The sequence below is a fragment of the Ictalurus punctatus genome, chromosome 10 (genome assembly GCF_001660625.3).
Source record: "Ictalurus punctatus breed USDA103 chromosome 10, Coco_2.0, whole genome shotgun sequence".
Classification (NCBI taxonomy): domain Eukaryota; kingdom Metazoa; phylum Chordata; class Actinopteri; order Siluriformes; family Ictaluridae; genus Ictalurus; species Ictalurus punctatus.
This window is the reverse complement of record NC_030425.2, coordinates 16,109,646-16,130,136: the sequence shown is the minus strand read 5'-3', so window position 1 is coordinate 16,130,136 and position 20,491 is coordinate 16,109,646. Positions and strand designations below refer to the sequence as shown.

Genomic DNA, 20,491 nt, shown 5'->3' with positions numbered 1-20,491 from the left:
GAAACGGTCGTTTCAATGTTCAGTACAATAAAACATGACGAGAAAAGAGGCAAAAACAAGCCAAATGAGAAATATATTTTGGCACCAAATTAAACAACAAAAGAAACAACTGACATCAATATCCTTTAAAATTTTTCGGAAAAAACAACAACCTTTACATGCATAGTATCGATGAATGATTTCATATTGGTTGACATTGTATACGCCGAGTGGTGATGTCATATGTCTGCGTCGCAATAGTGCACGTGTGGGAAGCCGGACCTGTTTAGAAGTGCTGCGCATTTATCTCTTAGCTAACACAAAATCTATCCAAAATGGGGAAAAAGTTGAAAGTCGGAAAGACTCGTAAAGATAAATTTTATCATTTGGCAAAGGAAACAGGTGAGTCAGTTTATTTTTATCTGTGTGTTTGTTTTGCTGCATGCAAGTTAGCTAGTTCATAGCGGTAGCTAACAGCCCATATGATGCGTGGATTCATTTTAAAATGGCTTCCACTTTTCTGTATAAGTGCAGTTCATAGAAAGTAAAATAGGCAGTCACATCATGTGTGTTCATCATGTATATCTATATGTACAGTAAAGACTGCTGACACTTTTTAAATGTTTAATTAGCGACAAACGTGGTGTGGGGTAGAAAGAAGAAAACTATAACGTGTGTGTGTCAGTCAGTCACTAGTAAGAAGCCTTTGTGTAATGTAACTGTGTGACATTTAATCAGTGTTACCAAGCCTTTTCAGGGGAAAGTAGCTAATCCATGCTCAAAAACTCACTAGAAGTCGCCAGATGGAGTCATGAGCTAGTTTGCATATTCATAGAATCGTCATGATCTATAGTGTCAATTATATTTATTTGTTTGACATGTTTATCTAAAAGTGATTTACATTTGAACTGGGCAGTTGAGGGTTAAGGTTTTTGCTTAAGGTTGGGAATACCGGAATATGATTTAACACCCTTCTAATCTAATCTAGATTATAATCTAATCTCCGCTGCCTCTCACACACAAAGAGCTTCACACTATATCACTCAAAATCATGGCTGCAGTCCATGCTTATAGAACACCATTTACATTTTACTCATTGGCTGACGGCGTTTCGTCCTTCCGTTCAGTAGCTCAAAGCCTTAACCACCAAGTTACAACATTACATTTATGGCATTTGGCAGATGTCCTTATTCAGTGCGAGTTATATTGATATCATTTATACATTTGAGCAGTTTAGGGTCAAGGCCCAGCAGTGGCAGCTTGGTGGTGCTTGGATTTAAACTCCCGACCGTCTGGTCAGAAGTCCGACCTCTTAACAATTGAACTACCACAATGCCAGCTCATTTGCATTTCTCAATGTGACAGTATAGAATAAAATAGAAAAGAGTAAAGTTTGATCAGAATAGAACATTTTAGATTATAGCTTCTTTGTTATTGAAAGAAGTCGTCTCTGGTCACAGTGCCACATGCCAAATGTTTACTTGTTTGTTTCCCAAAATTCCATAATTTCTATCAAATTGAAGCAGCTGTAGTGAAGAGTCAGCAAGTAGACTCAAAGGAAATGGTTACAGATTAAATAAATATTAAAAGCAGCTTTGGTGTGAAGTGAACCTCGTTGTTGTTGTTTTCAGGCTACAGATCCCGTTCGTCATTTAAGCTAATCCAGCTGAATCGTAAGTTCCAGTTTTTGCAGAAGGCCCGGGCTCTGCTGGACCTGTGTGCTGCTCCAGGAGGATGGTAAGTTTCTGCAGCATCTGTCCTGACACGTGAGCATTTGTGCAGTTTAACTCTACGTTCACACTAGCAAGCAAAAAGACAAAAAGGTGTTTTGTCTCTTGTAGGCATGACCCGTCCAGCATTTTTAATTTTTTTTAGTTCTGATGAGAAGCGAAATTATATGAGATGTATACCGGTTCTAAATCTAAGTATTAAACAATGAAATAATGCACTAATTAGTGTGAAGATTTCTAGTTTGATTAATATGGTGTGTTTTTTTGTACTGATTTTTTGTTGAAAGATTAGCAGCAAAGAAATCTAACAGTACTAGCTATGTACACTCACCACAGACACCAATGATCACTGCTACTTCAAACCAAGCTTTATTTTTCTTCATAATCCCTATATATACATTTATATACGACAGAATAAGATTAAATCACTGTTATTGCTGGTAGGAATGTAAGTTGCGAGTGGGGAACTGGAGAAAAGACGGACCATCTGCACCATAGGATTGGTCTGAGGAATCCGTTCATTTGTCAGTTCATCACATTGTATTTAATTTGTATAGAATTGAAGAAAAAAAAAAACTCAATTCAGATGTTGTCATGGTGTCACTTTGTTACTGTCTGCTGTGACTGAAATCCAAGCTCTGTGTTGCACACGTATGTAAAAAATTGAGTGTTCGTATGTCACTTTGTCACTTCCTATTGTGAAAGTACAGTAATCGCTTCTTAGTGCCATCCCACATTTACATAATCTTTTCACCCCATACAGGTTACAAGTAGCATCCAAGTTCATGCCCGTGTCCAGTCTGATCATCGGTGAGTCCGGGTTTCATGTTCGAGTCATTATGATGTTTCGATGTTGTTTCTTTGTACCATACTTTCTCACTCTTCACCCTCTCCTCATGATCAGGAGTGGACCTGGTGCCCATCAGACCCATCCCCAACGTAGTCACCCTGCAGGAGGACATCACCACAGACAAGTGCAGACAGGTCTCTGTGGTGTCCGATACACACAACGGGCTTCTAGACTTTTTACATTAACGGCGTGTTGGTCATTGACCCGTCTCTCTGTTCCAGGCTCTCAAGAAAGAGCTGCAGATGTGGAAAGTGGACGTGGTGCTGAATGACGGTGCCCCAAACGTCGGAGCTAACTGGCAGCATGACGCCTTCTCACAGGGTTTGTACCAAAAAAAAACATAGACATCAGTGAGGGACAGCAACGCACTGGGTTCAGTATTATAACCTCAGCTGAATTCATTATTATTCAGCTTTAATTAGCCAAAGAGTAAAATGATGTCTGTTAAAGTTTACATCAGATACATCAAATTTCCAAATCCAACAAAACAAAAGATGGGGAAAAGGTGCTTTTGCTCCTCCCTCCCTTATGATTGCATTTTCCTTACTTCCTCACCTGTTTGCAATATATCCCGTGAGCCAGTAAGGATACGCGGTACAGAAAATGGATGAATGGATAATTCTAGTCTGTTTGCGTTTCATTAAATTATTGTATTGTTTTGAATAATTGTTAGCTGAACACTAACAGCACTGTAATGAAACAAAGGTAATATGTAGTAATGAAACTGTAACGAGACACATGAGTTTGTGTTTCTCGTCCTCAGCTCACTTGACCCTGATGGCTCTGAAGCTCGCCTGTGAGTTTCTCAACAAAGGAGGAACTTTCATCACCAAAGTTTTTCGCTCCAAAGATTACCAGCCGCTCATGTGGATCTTCCAGCAGTTCTTTAAGAAAGTGCAGGCCACCAAACCACAGGCATCCCGTAACGAGTCCGCTGAAATCTTTGTCGTCTGCCAAGGTAACAGCTTTGGGTCTGTTAGCTTATTAACGCCATCTGACTTTTGAGTAATATCATTGTGGGTGGGATTAAAAAAAAAAAGTAACCAGTCAGCAAAGATGTATTGAGATGCCAGTTGTAATAAGCAAGTTCTGACAAGCAAATATGCCTCTTTACTCAGACATCACTTCAGGTTGCAAAAATTAAAACATGTTTGATTTTCCATTTCATGTTGTCTTTAAGGTTGTTTTCACAGAGAACTCCATTACCAAACTAGTCTGAATGAGTACTGTGCAGTTCCTGGAATTCACCACGTTTCAGAACCCTTCTGAATTCCAGAAATATTTTGAATTAGAACTGCACATTTCCTGAAATTTTAAATGTTCCCTAACCTTCTCAATTCTCAAACTATTCTGAGTAGGAATTACACATTTCCTGTAATTCTGATGGTTCTGGCACCTTCTGAATTCCAGAACTATTCTGAATGAGAAGTCTACAGTTCCTGACCCAGCAACACAATAATCATGGAGGAGATTTATACTGAAATAGTGTGTTGTTTGTGTCTTTTTAATTATTTATTTATTTAACTGTGTTATGCAGATATGATGTTGCCTCGAGATATGTACACAATGTAATTGTAATGTTTTTGACATTTTTGAGATTCAGATCAAGAAGCTTTACCCCTGTAGTTACTGCAGCGCATGAGCTAAAAATCATTCCTGGTTGACTCGGTGGAAATGCATCTAAAATTCCTGCATTCCTGAAGAAGAGAAATGCATTTGAATGACCAAATCTCCCATACACTTATTTTTGAACTCTCTTTTCTTGCTTACCAGGTTTTCTGGCCCCTGACAAAATCGATAACAAATTTTTCGACCCTAAGCATGCCTTCAAAGAGGTGGAGGTCCAAGTAAAGACAGTAAAGGAGTTAACCATGTCGAAGAAGCCTAAAGTAAGTGTTTAAAACTGAGCGTATGTTGGAGTCCAGGATCCCATGGCTTGTTGTTTTTGTTTTTTGAATTGTGTGCATGTGTGTGTGTTTAATAGGCAGAAGGCTACGCTGATGGGGACCTGATCCAGTATCACACATTCTCAGTTACTGCATTTTTACGAGCTGAGAACCCAGTGGACTTCCTGAGCAAAGCTAGCGAGGTAAGAATTTCTTCATATTAATCATTCCTGTGTTTTATAATAATTGTTAGAAGAGGATCATCTGAGGCTGATACTATTGCTTTTGTAGTAAAGAGCAGTTCTTAATTCCTCTGTCAAGCCTGAAAAATATCTTCTTTTTTTTTTTTTATATCCATCCTTTTAATGAAGCCAGTATAGTAACTGGTAGATACTGGTTCCTATAACTGGTAGAGTATCACAACTTACTTGTGTAAAAACACAAGTTGGGACAAACTTGATATTTATTTATCTGTAAAGTGCATCATGTATTAATGCATTTTATACATCAGCATCCTTCAATTCTTAAATCTGTTTAGTTAGACGATGCGGATTCATTTTCTGTAACAGCAGTGTGTGAATAGAAATCCGATCAACTCTGTGTTGTCGTTCCTATAGTAGCAACTTATTCACAGTTACTTGTATGGTGGATGCTCTGTGTAATCTGAGGATAATAATAATAATAAAGTTTTTTAAATGTGTTGCGATGCGCGAACACAATTAAGCGAAATGCATAATCGTCGATATGTTAATTTTCTGTAAAGAGATTTTTAATGTTTAAAGTTTTTTTTTTTTTTTTTTAAGTTTTGCGGTTTCTTTGTAGTAAGACCTGCTACATTATATCCTATTAACTTTGAGAAAAAGAAAAGGAAAAAAGTGTTATTACACTATATGTGGCCAAAGGTATGTGAACACCGACCATAATACCCATATATGGGTCTTCCCCAAACTGTTGCCACAAACAAAGGTCCATGAAGACATGGTTTGCCAACGTTGTAGTGGAAGAACTCGAATGGCCTGCACAGACCCCTGAACTCAATCTTTCTGAACACCTTTTGGGATGAAATGCACCCTGGGCCTCCTCACTTGACATCAGTGCCTGACCTTACTCATGCTCTTCTAACTGAATGAGCAAATTCATGCTCCAAAATCTAGTGAAAAGCCTTCCCAGAAGAGTGGAGACTGTATAGCAGCAAAGTGGGGACTGACTTTGGAGTGGGCTGTTCAGTAGGCACATATGGGTGTGATGGTGGCGTGTCCCCACACTTTTGGTCATATAGTGTAGTTGTTATAACATAAGTGATTACAGGGAACTAACACTGGGCAAAGTGTTGACATTAGAAGGATAAAAGTAGAGATCGACCGATATAGATTTTTTTTTTTTTAAATAACCGATACCAATTTTTTGCATGTTTATGTGCCCGATAACCGATATGCGGAACTGATATTTATTTATTTATTGTTTTACTTCTGTTTTTGACACAATGTTACCACCACCACCGAACTGAACAAACTGTTGTATTTATCACAATTTCACTTCCTCCTTGCATACAAAACAAAACTCTTACGCATACACCAATAAATAGATGATTCTGAAAGAGTGCAAAAAATAGTGACTGACTTTTTAATTTTTTTTTTTTTAAGTAAAAGCTTCGATGAGGTAAACTGACTTTGTCTCTCTTTCTTAGCGCCAAGCTGCTTAAACAACATATCAAGCATTTATGTAGCACATCTAATTTGTACATGAATGGCTGTTATTTGTAAGTTTATTAATTAAAGCAAAGCAAGTATACTTTATCTGTGCACACCGTTGTTCACTGGTCTTCCTTAGATTTAGCGCTGCAATACCGCTCCTGTGCGCAATTCTCAAAATGCCCACAAGATGGGCGTTTTCTCTTTTATATTTCAGTTATTCCGATATTACAAAACCGATAACCGATTATGGACAAATGCTTAAATATCAGGTGGAATAACGGTAAAACTGATCATCGGTCGGTCTTTAAATAGAACAGTTCAGGGATTGTGTTGATGGGAAATAATCAACAGCAGGATGGTAACAGTAAACCCCCGTGTCATCACACCTCTCGTTTTTTTTTATTATTTTCACATCCCTCAAGTGATTTATTCCTTACTTACATGTGCAAATAAAAACTGAATAGTGATCCCATCAAAGGGCATCTATACAGTGCTATCATAATAAAGTAGTAATCTAATCCCTTTTTTTAATTCCTGTTGTCGCTCAGATCACTTTTGATGATCCAGTGATGGAGTCACACACAGCCACATCTTCTGAAATTAAAGAATGCTGTAAAGATATCAAGGTTCTTGGAAGAAAAGAACTGCGGTAGGTCACACATTACACTGTTTACATTACGATTTTGAGTAATGTGTTTGATTTTGATTCATTTAGTGTATATGATTCATATGTTTTATTTAATAGTGGCTAAAGAGTTTATTTCTGTGTTTCAGTCTCTTGCTGTCGTGGAGATCCAAGCTGAGGAAGTATTTAGCCAGAAAGCTGAAAGAAGAAGCAAAGCACTTGGACCAAGAGATCAGGTACTAGGTGTTTACATTGTGACAGGAATATGCTCAGCTTTTCTGTCATGCAGTCACTAATCTGTCTCTTCGGTTCAGTCTGAGCTCTAGTGATGATGAAATCGATGCAGAGAAACCCAGCAAGAAGAAGGAGGTGGTGGATAAGAACGAAGATGATGAGGCTGAAGATGAGGACGAGGAGATGGAGAAGCAGCTGGCTGAGGTGAAGGCAGAGGAAATTGCGGAGCTGAAACGGTACGTTATCAACACGCTGAGTTTTGGTGTGTTGTTACACTATATAGTCAAGTGTAAAAATTTGTATGCCCTAGCATCACCATATTTTATGCATCTGTTTCTGAAATGCAAATGAGTAGGGGGGGTATTTTGGCATGCACTGAAACAGGAAATTATTATTTTGAAAGTAAATTGTTGACTGGTTTTAATTGTTTTGACATTTTTAACCAGACGAAGTTTAGAAATCAAATATTCATGAACCGAAATATGAAAAAATGCCACTGTAGTTAATTTCAGCGAGAACTGAGTCAACCAGGAAGTAAAGTCAGCCATTCTACAGTCTGTTCTCTGGTTAAGATGAGATATAATCACTGTAATCAGTGCACAGTATTGATATAATTCAATAGAAACCTGAGATAAAGTCTGACTCCTTCTGCCCTTTATTCTTGTTGGAACACATTGGATGGTTCCATTTTGGTTAAAGAAGTACATGTTTTTAAAGAAACACTTCAGCCAAGTTCTACATATGGGTGACCACTAAATGTCTTCCAAGCATTAACTAAAAAAAAATTGGATCTTAATGCTGCAAAGCTAGATGCTAAATTTGGCTTTTGTCCGGGTTTTTTTTTTTTTTTTTTGGTGCTTACAGGAAAAAGAAGAAGCTCCTGAAAGAGAGACGGAAGCAGAGAGAGCGAGTGGAGATGAAGATGGACCTGCCTGGAGTTTCCATCGCTGACGCCGGAGACTCGAGCATGTTCTCCCTTAGCACCATCAGTAAAGCCAAGGTAGCATCAATCACACTTGATCGGAGAACATTAGGAACGTGCTTAGAGGAGAGCGAATACATTCCTAATTCATTAATTTTTGAAAGTGCTTTGTTTTGTTTTAACTCAAATGTATTTGATCATACAAAACCTGTTGGGTGATAAAATCGAAGTTTTCTTTTCTTGAAATTTAAGGTTGTTTGCCAGATTGTTAATAAAATGTCATACAACACTGCAGCGGATTTAAATCTCTCTCTCTCTCTCTCTCTCTCTCTCTCTCTCTCTCTCTCTCTCTCTCTCTCTCTCTCTCTCTGTGTTTCTCTCTCTTTCTCGCTGTGCTTTTCCTCCAGGACCTGAATAAGCTTACATTGGGTGATATGACTGGAGCAGATGCCTTGGTGGATGAGGGAGGAGAGGAGGACGTGTACATTTCCGAATCAGAGAGCGACCTCGTCTCTCTGGCATCAGACCTGGATGACGATGACCTCGCCGAGATTGAGGAGAAAGAGAAGCAGCTGAAGAAGCTTCCCAAGAAAAAGTGTGTAGGCCAGATGGCTACCTTTTATTTAATAAAGTTCTTTTTGGTATAAATTTTCTAGAAGGCCAGATAGCTGAACTATTTCTGCACTTTATTTCTGTGTTCTGTTTTCTCCAGGGTTTCCTTCGCTATGGTGGATGAGGATGAAGAGGAGCAAGGGAACAAACTGCTGGTGGATTTGGAAGGAAAGAATGAAAAACAAGACCGACAGACCAGCATGTGGTTTAGCAAGGTGGGTGTAAATATCAAACCGCTCATCTCTCAGCTAAAGTCTCCCTCATGTTGAACCGTGGTGTTGATGTGCTTGGAGCCTGTGTTTCTTTTCTCTCTCTCTCTCTCTCTCTCTCTCTCTCTCTCTCTCTCTCTCTCTGTGTGTTTCTTTTCATGGAAGATGAAGTCATCCACTTGGACATATCATCTTAATGGGTTATAATTCCAAGGTCTCCATTTCCTTCCGGGATAATATGATACACATCCCTCCATACATGGTGAACAATTTTACGCCGCCTTCTCAGAGGCTAGACCTCCTTCAATGGGAAACACTAATGGTGTATTCACAGCATGTTGGTATAATATTAATGACCTGTTTCTGTAATTTCTGTAAAAATGGCCATGGCTTCCAAAGTTTGTTCAGTGAGGGCTGTAATATCAGGATATGTATCACCATGTTCATGAATTTTTTTTTTGTAGTATTGACTATGTAATAAGTAGTACTACAAATCTCTGTATATCTACAGATCGGTGAAAAACTTAAGTTCTTCTAAGCTGTGACAGGACAAAAAAAATTCAAGTTTGAAGACATGCACAGCTCTGAGAATATCCCTCTGTTTTATCGGGTTACTGTCAGCTAATTTCACGTGAATGCAGTTTTGAGCCTCACACCTCTTTCCCTGGGACTGACCGACACAGAGGTCACGCCTCTTTCCCTGGGACTGACCGGCACCGAGGCCACGCCTCTTTCCGTTGGACTGACTGGCACCGAGGCCACGCCTCCTTCCCTGGGACTGACCGCCACCGAGGCCACACCTCCTTCCCTGGGACTGACTGGCACGGAGGCCACGCCTCCTGCACTGCGACTGACCCACTCCTCCTTCACTACTAGTGTTTACTAATCTTGAACTGAGGGCCTGAACTGAGGGATCTAAAGATAATGTTCTGTGACCGTGACGAAGATAATGATTAAATGTATGTGCTGTCAGGATATCTTCTCGGAGCTGGACCTCGAGGGAGACGAAGACGCACTGAGGGAACTCAAACAGACCCAGTTCCTGCACAGCAAACAGACTGCAGGTAACTCTTCTCCTGCAGGGTGTGTTTATGTATAGCCAGTTCCAGAATTATCTGCCCCCTTTGTGGGGGGGAAAAAATGTTATGAGAAAATGTTTGTGGTTACTTAGCTTCATCATACTAAAAATTAGAGAAAAACAAACTTTAACTGAAGTAAATGTATTAAGAAACAGAAAAATTTTAAAAAGCCCTTATCAAAAACTTCTTTAAGAGAGTCACCTACCTGTGCCAAGGTGCTAATTATTTTGGAGCTGATCGTAAGGGTGTGTGTATTGTACTGGAAGAATGTGGTTTACTCATCACTCTCCTTTTCAGGAAAGGGCAAAAAGAGGAAGGCTGAAGAGGAGCCTGCTCAGAAGGAGGAGGAGGAGCCAACCACTCCCTCTCAGGAAGCAGTAGAGGCAGCAGGAGGTGAGGAGGACAGCGATGACGACTCGGACAGTGACAGCAGCGATGATGAGGAGTAATGACTTCTTCTTAGTGGTCCATTGTACACTGACCTAATAATTGTTCTGTTAGAAATTCTATTTATCGTAACAATTATTTTTTTGTGCACAGAGAAATAGCAAGGATGAAGAAGACCTCTGGGTCTAGTGAATTAGCTGGAGATGATGATGACTTTCAAGAAGTTCCTGTAGAGAGCACAAGTACGTAGTGGGGCATCTGGAGTCCAGGGGGAGCAGTGGTTCTGTGCAAGAAGACATGTTTGGTGTCTGAGATTTTCTTACTTAGTTTTGTACTGGAAGCTAATGTTGCTATATAGCCACCATTTTACCAGTGTGCAAACTAAGTGTTTCTCAGTATGATTTGAAATTAATGTGTAATGATTTAGGCATGCTGTCTACACAATGCTAAGCCAGTAGCTGTAAGATTTGCTTAATTACTTGTTCTATTACTTGACTATTTAAAGTTTTGGTTGTAATGTTTAAAAGTGGTGGTGTTTTGTTTCAGGTAAGCGTGCTCGGATCCTGGACGCTGAGGGTCTGGCCCTCGGTGCTCAGATTGCCACGTCCAAGAAGAGACGCAGGGACCTGATAAATGAGTCCTTCCACAGGTCAGCCGTTCTGCTGTGATACCACACATTAGTGTTTTTTGTTTAGTAGAACCTCTTTATTGCAGAGGATAACTCGGCGCTGTGCTTGGTTCTTCATCTAGGTTCTCCAGTTCTCAGGAGACTGGCGAGATTCCAGTGTGGTTCTTAGACGACGAAAGGAAGCACAGGAAGAAACCCATCCCACTCACACAAGAGATGGTGGAGGAGTACAAGCAGAAGTGGAAGGAGATCAACGCACGTCCAATTAAGAGACTAGCAGAGGCCAAAGCTCGCAAGAAGAGAAGGGTGAGAGAGAGAGAGAGACTGAAGGGGAGAGACTGAGGGAGGGAGGGAGAGAGAGAGAGAGAGAGAGAGGAGAGACATGCATGCAGGGAGGGGATGGATGGAAGGAAGAATCTGATGACGTATGTGAAGGCGAGACACATGACTGTTTGTGTGTATTGTTGTAGATGCTGAAGAAGATGGAGCAGGCCAAGAAGAAGGCTGAAGCTGTGGTCAACACAGTGGACATCTCAGAGAGAGAGAAGATGGCACAGCTCCGAGGGTCAGAGTTTACATCAGCTCACACACTCACTCTCCCACTCTGTGTCTCTCTCTCTGTTCCTCTGTCTGCCTTTCTGCCTGTCTTTTTCTTGGTCTTTTATCTGTCTCTCATTCTTTCTCTCTCTCTCTCTCTCTCTCTCTCTCCCTCCCTCTCAAGATTTAGAGAAACCAAACACAAATAGGAACTTGTAGTACTAAACGAAGATCAAGAAAACTGCTAAATGATTGGTCTGTGGAATTGACTGGAGTTTGATTTTTAAGTGGTTTGAAGTCCCTGAATAAAAATGAGAATTTCTGTTGCTCATCAGTGAAATTCCACTTCATCACTTATACACTTTTTTTAATTTTATTTTTTTGTTATTGACTCAAGTGTATGTGTTTTTTGTTTTTTTTTCTTCTCCAGCATCTACAAGAAGGCTGGTGTGGGTAAGGAGAAGAGGGAAGTGACCTACGTCGTGGCCAAAAAGGGTGCTGGGCGTAAAATCCGCCGTCCCCCAGGAGTGAAGGGTGTCTTCCGCGTGGTGGACGGACGGATGAAGAAAGACCTCCGTGGCAAGCAGAGCAAGGATCAAAGAGACAAGGGGAAAGGGGGCAGGAAGGGAGGGAAGGGCGGAAGAGGGGGAATGGCAGGGAAGGGCGGAAGAGGGGGAATGGCAGGGAAGGGCGGAAGAGGGGGAATGGCAGGGAAGGGCGGAAGAGGGGGAATGGCAGGGAAGGGCGGAAGAGGGGGAATGGCAGGGAAGGGCGGAAGAGGGGGAAAGGCAGGGAAGGGGCGTCCAAACAGGAAGTGAGGGAGTGAAACATGACCATGAACTTCTCATCACACTCAGCTGGGACTGCTGTTAAAGAGCTGAGCTGTGCTAACTCCAGGCTACATGGACTTAGTGGACAGGATGATACCACACATGCCTGGATTTACTGTGTATGTGGTGATGTCATCACAGAATATGCATTTTGTGCTGATCATTGGTCAGTTTTGTGTTTTCTCTAATGAGTGACTGTTTCCCAATCAAAACCCTTAATCTGGCTGAACTGCACATTTTCGTGTTTTCCTGCTTGACCACTCTTGATCATTTTGTCATTCTAGGTACCTGTCATATGGGAACATGGGCCAACATTTACGGATTAGCCGTATCATTTCATTTTTTTTTTTTTATAGATTTATTGTTAAATTATGTCAGAATTTATGATTGTGTAATATCTGCAGAGGTGCTATCATTTATGGTTTAGCCGTAGCATTTAGGGTTTAGCCGATACAGTAGACAAACAACTTTTCTGCTTTTTCAGTTAAAATAGCCATCGCAAATCATTATTGCAGGAAAACATGAAAATGTGCTTCATCTTATTTATAGACACATTGGTAATAATAAATAAGATTTATGCCTCAAAGCCTCCTGATTGGAGGAGTATTGATTGTTGTATAATGTTTTGTCTAAAATGTATTTTGGATTTTTGAGTCATTTGAACTACATTCAGTTTCATGTTAATATTTTCAATTAAATAAAAAAAGTATTCGTGTAATTTTTATACAACAGTTCTGTTGTATAAACTGAAAGGTGATTAGTTTCCTATAATAGTAGCTCTGACTGTAGTTTTACTCAAATGGTTTGTTAATGCGCATTCTAATACATTATTGTTTCTATAATAACCTGTTCGCGGGGATTTATGTATGGTGGACATCCACATAATCTAAGTGTAAGATCTTTAGAAAATGTTTTCTTTAATGAACGACGTCGTGTAACTCTTGATATGGTCCAGTTTCTTGCTAAGGAACTCCCTGATGTATGTATGATCAGTAATGCATTTTGACATCTGAGGAAAAATAAGTTGTGATTTAATGAATGTTATCTTCAGATGAAAGAGAAAAAAAATAACTCGTGGCCTTTCTGGACTTTTGTAAATGACTGTTTTTGACTGCTATAATGTCTGTAATAACAGGAAGTAACTTCTCATGGCCGTTCTATAATTGTAAACGTAACTATAAGTGGCTAAATAACGTGTCATTAATTGCTGCGGATTTTAGAGGAATAAAACACTATATAGGAAAATGATCACCTTCAGGGTGTGACCACATCACACCACTCTTCATTCTGAATTGTGAAATGTCCAGGGTGAGGTTTTCTTTCCTAAAAAATATTTTGTATTCTTGATCTTGAATACATGTGAGTGGCTGCAACTGGGATTTTTCCTCAGCCAAACATGATATTGAAGGAGTGTGAGAGAAATGTTTGTCAGAGAAAGACATGGCACGTCAGTGAAGCAGAGGCAATAGACTGGCGTGATTGTGCACGAGACGCTGAATGACCGAGTGTGCGAGAGAGGGGTATTATCTCAGATCTCACATGTTGCTCTGGATCATTCCCTCCTTTGTGGCTGAAACAATGACGGCTGCGGGTAGAAGGCTTAAAACGGTGAGGACGGGACTCAAACGCAAACACACAGCACTGGGACACACCACACTCTTCCAAAAAAGTGTTTTGATATCAGTAAAGGAAAGAGGTGGACATTACAGACAGTGAGTACTGACTTTATCCTGCAGTAGTGATGATGCTGAGTATGGAATTAAACATCGGTGTGTGCTGTTATAGGAAACTAAATGACTGAGTGGTGTCATGCCAAACATGAAGTGAATTTACTGTTAGTACTCTAGATTTGATTATTTTCCTGTAAAAGCATGTCCTGAAGTGTTTTACTCACAGCAATGTGCAAACAATTATGAGTTTTAATCTATTAATGAACAATGCTGCATGCTTTTTGTCCATTTATAACTTGTCACTTACATTATAGCAGCTAAAAGTTGTTCACTCCCCTGTCTCGTTTTTTCATGACAAAAAGACACCAGTTGTCATTTTACTGAGATTGCAGTCATATATCCGATCAGAGCTGCTGTTATAGAATATCGATGAAGACCTTCTGACCAATCAGAATCAAGAATTCAACAGCGCTGTGGTATAATGTGTCTAAAGTTTGCTTATTCAGTTTTGCACCTGAATTACACAGCTTGTGAAGCTAAGTGATAAGGCTAGCTTATTGTTTATTAGCACTTCATGAGTTTGCAAGTCTAAATTATCACAACACACTATATTGGACTCAGTCACACCACTTGTGCATAAACTGTTTCGTAAAAAGTAGATATAATAATGAAATAAAATGGAAGTGTTTTATTGTAGAAATGGTGTTACTGAGCCAGACAGACAGTTGTGATGATGGTGTAGGATGATTTGCAAAATGATGAACTGGTAAAAAAAAAAAAAAAAGAAAGAAAAGAAAAAAGGGGGTAGTTAGCTTCATAGGCCATGTAATTAGGGTGTTAAACTTAAGAAGCAAACTTTAGTCATGAAGCACATCTTCTGATTGACTTCTTTTGTATTAAATTCTAAGTCATTTCTTGCTAAACTACTTCTTTAGATATATAAGAATCCTTATGTTCTGGAAAAGTTTGAAAACTATAGTTTAAAGATACTAGGTTGTTTATTAGGCATGAAAGAAAGAAAAAAACTGAATATCCAGGTCCATTTGTCTTTTTGGAAAAAGTATGGATGATATAAATTTTGATTTTTTGATGAAATGGTGATTTCAACACCATGGTTGTAAATCTGCTGTCGTATAATTATGTTCTCTATTTTCTATAATACAATTAATGACCTTTAAAAATAAGCTTGACAACTCAACATGGACACTTTCAGTAAGTAATCTGGGAGAAAAGTTTTTAAAATGATGTTATACAAGATAAAGGCACGAATCTTGATGCAGTTCTCCCTTTAAAGTTTGGGCTTTACCCGAGCCAGAAGCTGGCGTGGAGAGACACCAAGCTGGCACACACATCCTGAGGAGGAAAGTGATTTGAATTTAAGATGTAGATACATCTCTTTAACTCTGATGGGCTTTCTTTTGTTCATTTCTATGCATAACCATGTGCGTGTGTGTGTCAGAAATGACATCAAGACTGAGACGATGAACAACTCGAGGTCCGGTGTATGACTAAAATTAAGATCAGATTTGCAGCAGCGTTTGACATAATGCCATAAAAGTGTGCGTCATTCAGGCACAAAGGACCAATTTATCCCCTTTGCACTTGCACCCATTTGTGACAACTTTCTCTGAGCTTCTACATGAATAGACCTGTTATTTTACAGAAGAATGTTGAATTGTAATATTCAGTACAGTGGCTGTGACGTACACAACTATTTGCTGTGTGTGTGAGCAAGTGAGTCCAGTATTTGGGTGTTAAAATGTGCTGAGTGAGAGTGTGCTGTGTAGACAGCTCACATTCACTGGCACTATCTGCATTTAAAAAAGATTGAATGCACCAGCTGATCAGATTAATTGCTGACTGAACAGCTCGGGTTTGCCTTGGGTTGAGCTCTGGCACATCTGAGTTACAGTACTTTATACCACAGGACTGTTGAAATCTCAGTCTGACTGGTCAGAAATATATTGATTCATTTTCTATAACAGCAGCTCTGACAATAGTGCAAATCGTAGGTTTGTGCAATTGCTCTAATGCGTTATTGTTTCTATAGTAATAGTTCATTTTCAGGGACTTGTATACTGGACGATCCACATAAACCAATTTTTAAAAAAATCATTGATGTGATGAAGTTGTCTGTGAGCAGACGTTTTTATCTAACATTTATGGAAGGAGTCTCCAGTGTCAGAGGTGCAGCTATAACTTTAAGTTTTCTGACATGTGAAAATCGGCAGGACAGCGGAGTTTGCGGAGTTTTTGTTTCATTAACTTTAATTAACTAAAAGAAAGGCTGGTAAGGGAACGAACGTTTATAGCTGCTATAAGATAAGTGATAACTAACCTGTTTTGTGGACGTTTCAACAATGCAGGATGTACAGTTATAGGAAAAGAATCAACATCGGGATGTAAGGAGGAACTCCGCTTCACATCACTTCACTGCGATGTTGATTATTTTCCTATAACAGAACCACTCCAGGTGTTTTATTCCCTCTGTGTAATTCAGTGCATAGCCCATCTGTTGTTATGGACAATGTGTTGTCACCCCTTTCTGCCCCCTTTCTGTCCGGACACTGATGAAAGCACAACTGATGATGGATTATCACACAGTGTGTATGTTTAGCCTCTAACACGTCAACTACAAGGTATGTTTTTAAAGCGCAGTGAATATTCCACAATATTTAAAAGCTCAAAAACACTGCTGTCGCTGGTCCACTTATAACAGCACCACACACACTACATTCTTATGTTTCCTCTGTGGAAAGCCTAAAATCTTCTATGTATAAACATACAGAGTATAAACAAAGTGTTTTCTTTCAGAAAGGAGTAGAGGATTTTAACCATATGCTAAGGTAGTCCAGCTAAATGTTCTAGGTATTAAGAAGAAAATATTTACCATTAATTTGGAGTTTTTACCGCACCTATCCAATTAATACATATGGTAAATTCTTATAAATTAAGGGTTCATTGGTTAATTTAGGGTTCGTAGCTTTCAAATTAGGGTTGCACTTGGAATCTGTTCTAAAAGAAAACCCTTTGTTGAATTTTTAAAGGTGTACCATGTCAGTGTCGCTGTTGTTCTGAGAATAAACCACCATCCATATAATCTCTGCTCAGTGGTAGGCCCTTTTCATAGACAGGTGGGCTACAGGAAGTAATTATATACCTATGAAGCAGTGATTTACTGCTTACGTCTTGTCCTCTGAGTTTGGCTTTATAATTTTCCATAAACTAAAGCATGTGGTTTTATACTTCGTACCACATGGTGGTTTCACCAGCCGTCATTCACTTAGTAACTGGATGATCTGAAACCTTGGCATTAATCAGTGGCTCCATTTGAAAATAAGACACAAATATTGAACTTTTGAAGAGACCATTAATGTGTAATGATAGCATTATTCTTCTGTTTTCTTGTCCTGCAGGAGGATTGTGTGTGTGTTTTCTCAGAGTTTGTTAGGACTCTGTCCTGGGCCCATCCTCCATGCTTTACACGCTGGCAGGAGGAGGCACGCTGAGTGGCACCGCCGCCCTCGTGCTCCTTATCGTTTCCACAGCCACTGACTTCTGGATGCAGTATCGCTACTCGGGAAACTTTGCCAATCAGGGCCTCTGGAGGTTCTGCATCAACAAGAAGTGCCATGCTCACACACTCACTGTGGGTAAGCTACACATTCTGATGACAAACTCTTAAAGGTTTTTGTCAAATTCGATAGAATCGTGTTTTTCCAGTTTTCCAATTAATAGAATCAGGATTTCTTGATGAAGGTTTGTTTCTCCATCGAATGGAACTGCCACATTAAGCAATTTATTGTTCTGTATAGAACAAATTAGATTTTATGGTAACTTTAAAATTCCCCTGATTAATTCTTTCTTTCTTTCAAGATGAGGATTAGATCTAAATTGTATAAACTGTATTCATCCCAAACAAGCAACTGATTTCGGAGCATATCAACTATCAACAAAGTAGAAAAGACAAAATCAGCATCAGACATCAGGGAAAATAAAGCAGTAGTAATGTGAATAAAGAGAAAGTGGTGGAGAGAAAATAAAATAAATTACATGATAATTAAAGACACCTGCAAACTCTCATAAAATACATATATATTATAGATCCATGTCCATGTAAAGCCACTAGGTGCTGCTTTACATATCTCAGTGAGTACTAGTAAGAGATGATTAATGAATGTTAATCTATTCATGTAGCAGTGTATCAGATGAGCTGAGTTTTGTGAAATGTGTTTGTTGTGCACCACAGCCTTCTGGGATGCCACGCGAGCCTTCATGCTGCTGTCTGTGCTGAGCTGCTTCGCTGGTGTGGTGCTGGGCCTCAGTGCCTTCTCCAACAGAACCAAAAACACGAGGGTGAGAACTGCAGGAATCACTCTACTGCTGTCTGGTGGGATATCTCTCTCTCTCTCTCTCTCACACACACACACACACACACACACACACACACACACACACACACACACACACAATCCTACAGTGATATTTCTGTGTTTTCACTGCTCTAACCTCATACCAGTCACTGGTTGGAATTTATCCACGACATGATTTAATATGCATCACCAGTTTCTGTTTTTAAAGCATGAAAAACCCTAGGCTTACTGTATTAGCATGAGCATTTCTCTTATGTTTGAATATGTGGTTAAGTAAGGAATAATTGACAGTGTGGTGTGATGTGGCCTGATGAAAAACGAGGTGTTACTGTAACCACCCAGAAGTGTGCAAAAGACTGCAATTTTTTTTAATTTATTAAAGAATGACACGTCATTGTGGAATGTCCATGAAAAAAAGTTTTTTTTTAGTTACTTAGACAAAAATCACACCTTGTTATATTACTGAGAAACTTCGAATTTTCTTCATGCTGAAGTCTTTCCCATGTCAGGTCAAACGTAAGGTTTGAGCTTTACCCCTGACAGTTACAAAACACTGCCACAGAAGACTCCTTCCATAAAAGAAACTTTTCCTCACAGAAAACTGCACCACATCACCCTGTACACACATTTTCAATCTGTTTATGTGGAGCGTCCACCATACAAGTCCATTACTAGACATTACTATTGGAAGAATAACATATTAGTACAGGCATGTTAATGCAATTATTGTCAGAGCAGCTGTTAGATAAAATTAAGCAACACCATCAGTCCAATCAGAAACCAATATTCAGTGGCATTATAGTATAAAATTTATAATCTGTAATTATAAATTTACAGATCTGCAATCTGTAATAATTTCTTCTTGTCCTCCCTGGTTTTAATCCCAGTTTTATATTGTAGGTTTCTTTGCTCTGTTAGCTTTGGCAATCTACACTGGTGTGACTGTGAACTTCTTTGGCAAGCGTTACATTGAGTGGAGGTTCTCATGGTCCTACATCCTTGGCTGGGTCGGCATCATTCTGACTATAACAGCTGGTAACTATCTCACTCTCTCTCTCTCACACACACACACACTCACACACACACACACACACTCACTCACTTTCACTTTCTCTCTCTCTCATCTCTGTAATAGGCCTTTTAAACCAGAGAGCAGCCAGTGCTCTTAGGTGGTGTTGTGCACTTTTTTGAACCATGAGTCTGTGTAAAGTGTGCTTAGATTCTATTGATGGATGTAACTAGCTATGAGGACATGTAATCACCAGGCACTTGAGGGGAAAAATCTACCACTCATCTGTTCAATACAGCTTTACATTTTTAAAAAGTGTAAATCAGTGGTCCTCAATTTTTTTCAGCGTGAAGCCTGTCTTGTGTAGGGCGCATCCCTCTGTGGCCCCCTAGAATTGTCTAATTTTCACAGTTTAGTTTTTTTTTTTTTTTTTTTTTTCGCAATAGGTCCTTCTGTATTAACTTTCTCATCTAAGAGACTACATCCTCTATCTAAAAACATATCCATTTTAAATAGTCTTAGGCTTTATCAGCATATGCCTAACAGCACTGCACACTAGTATATCAACGGATGTCTCTGTTTGGTGACGTTTCAGCTTTGTGTGCTGTGTATAAATGATTTATTAATATTTCAAATTTTTATGTACATCGTAGTTCAAAGCTTGACAATCCCGACTTACATGTAGGTAAAATACATTTTAAAGGATCATTTCTATGCGGCCGCCCAGTTTGAGAACTGTAAATATATAAAAAAAATAATGAAGATGAGCTTGACTTCACTAAGTGTGTAAAATCAAGAAAGATATGAATCTAAATGAAATACAGGACTGTTTTAGTTCTGTTTGTATATTAAGCAGCATATACTGTGAACATTTCAGGCATCCTCCAAATTTGTGGCTACAAGAGGAGCACTGCTGAACCAGCGCCTCAAAATCCTACAGACAGCTGGATTTCTCCTGACCAGTAACCTTTAGGCTGAGTTTCAACTATTACAAGATGACTCTTTAAAACATTCACATTCTTGCAATAGCAACATATGGTTGAAATAAAAAAATTTTTTTTTTGCACTATTCGGATGCTAAGCTAATTCAGTTGTGTGTGTTTGTGGATTGTTTGGTGGCACAATATCCTCATAGCGTGCTCTTAACACACTGTGTGTAGTCCAGCAGAGGGCAGCAGTGAGAATCCCGGGTCACGTAAGAGTTTATAAACGTACTACAGAACTACACACAGGTACA

At 39.4% G+C, this 20,491-nt stretch overlaps 2 protein-coding genes across 5 annotated transcripts; both read left to right on the top strand.

Moving 5' to 3' along the window:
* The first annotated feature begins 218 nt into the window (after positions 1-218).
* Positions 219-12,548, top strand: ftsj3 (FtsJ RNA 2'-O-methyltransferase 3). The gene is made up of 21 exons (XM_017477813.3): positions 219-381; positions 1,611-1,716; positions 2,473-2,519; positions 2,614-2,693; positions 2,781-2,880; positions 3,323-3,517; positions 4,333-4,448; positions 4,544-4,648; positions 6,688-6,788; positions 6,914-7,000; positions 7,079-7,234; positions 7,863-7,998; positions 8,328-8,515; positions 8,633-8,747; positions 9,715-9,805; positions 10,118-10,265; positions 10,361-10,449; positions 10,754-10,856; positions 10,958-11,141; positions 11,306-11,400; positions 11,803-12,548. Exons 1-21 carry the CDS (start codon positions 315-317, stop codon positions 12,188-12,190), a joined length of 2,697 nt encoding a protein of 898 aa, XP_017333302.2. The 5' UTR covers positions 219-314; the 3' UTR covers positions 12,191-12,548.
* A 518-nt stretch (positions 12,549-13,066) lies between these two features.
* lim2.2 (lens intrinsic membrane protein 2.2) lies at positions 13,067-20,323 on the top strand. 4 transcript variants are annotated; one of them, XM_047158041.2, is made up of 5 exons: positions 13,067-13,810; positions 17,289-17,525; positions 18,122-18,262; positions 19,146-19,280; positions 20,132-20,323. In XM_047158041.2, exons 2-5 carry the CDS (start codon positions 17,348-17,350, stop codon positions 20,218-20,220), a joined length of 543 nt encoding a protein of 180 aa, XP_047013997.1. In that variant the 5' UTR covers positions 13,067-13,810; positions 17,289-17,347; the 3' UTR covers positions 20,221-20,323. The 4 variants fall into 4 exon arrangements, with proteins under 4 accessions (XP_047013997.1, XP_053539300.1, XP_047013995.1 ...); XM_053683325.1 differs by having other exon boundaries at positions 13,067-13,914; positions 19,164-19,280; XM_047158039.2 differs by having other exon boundaries at positions 13,067-13,914.
* The last annotated feature ends 168 nt before the right edge of the window (positions 20,324-20,491 follow it).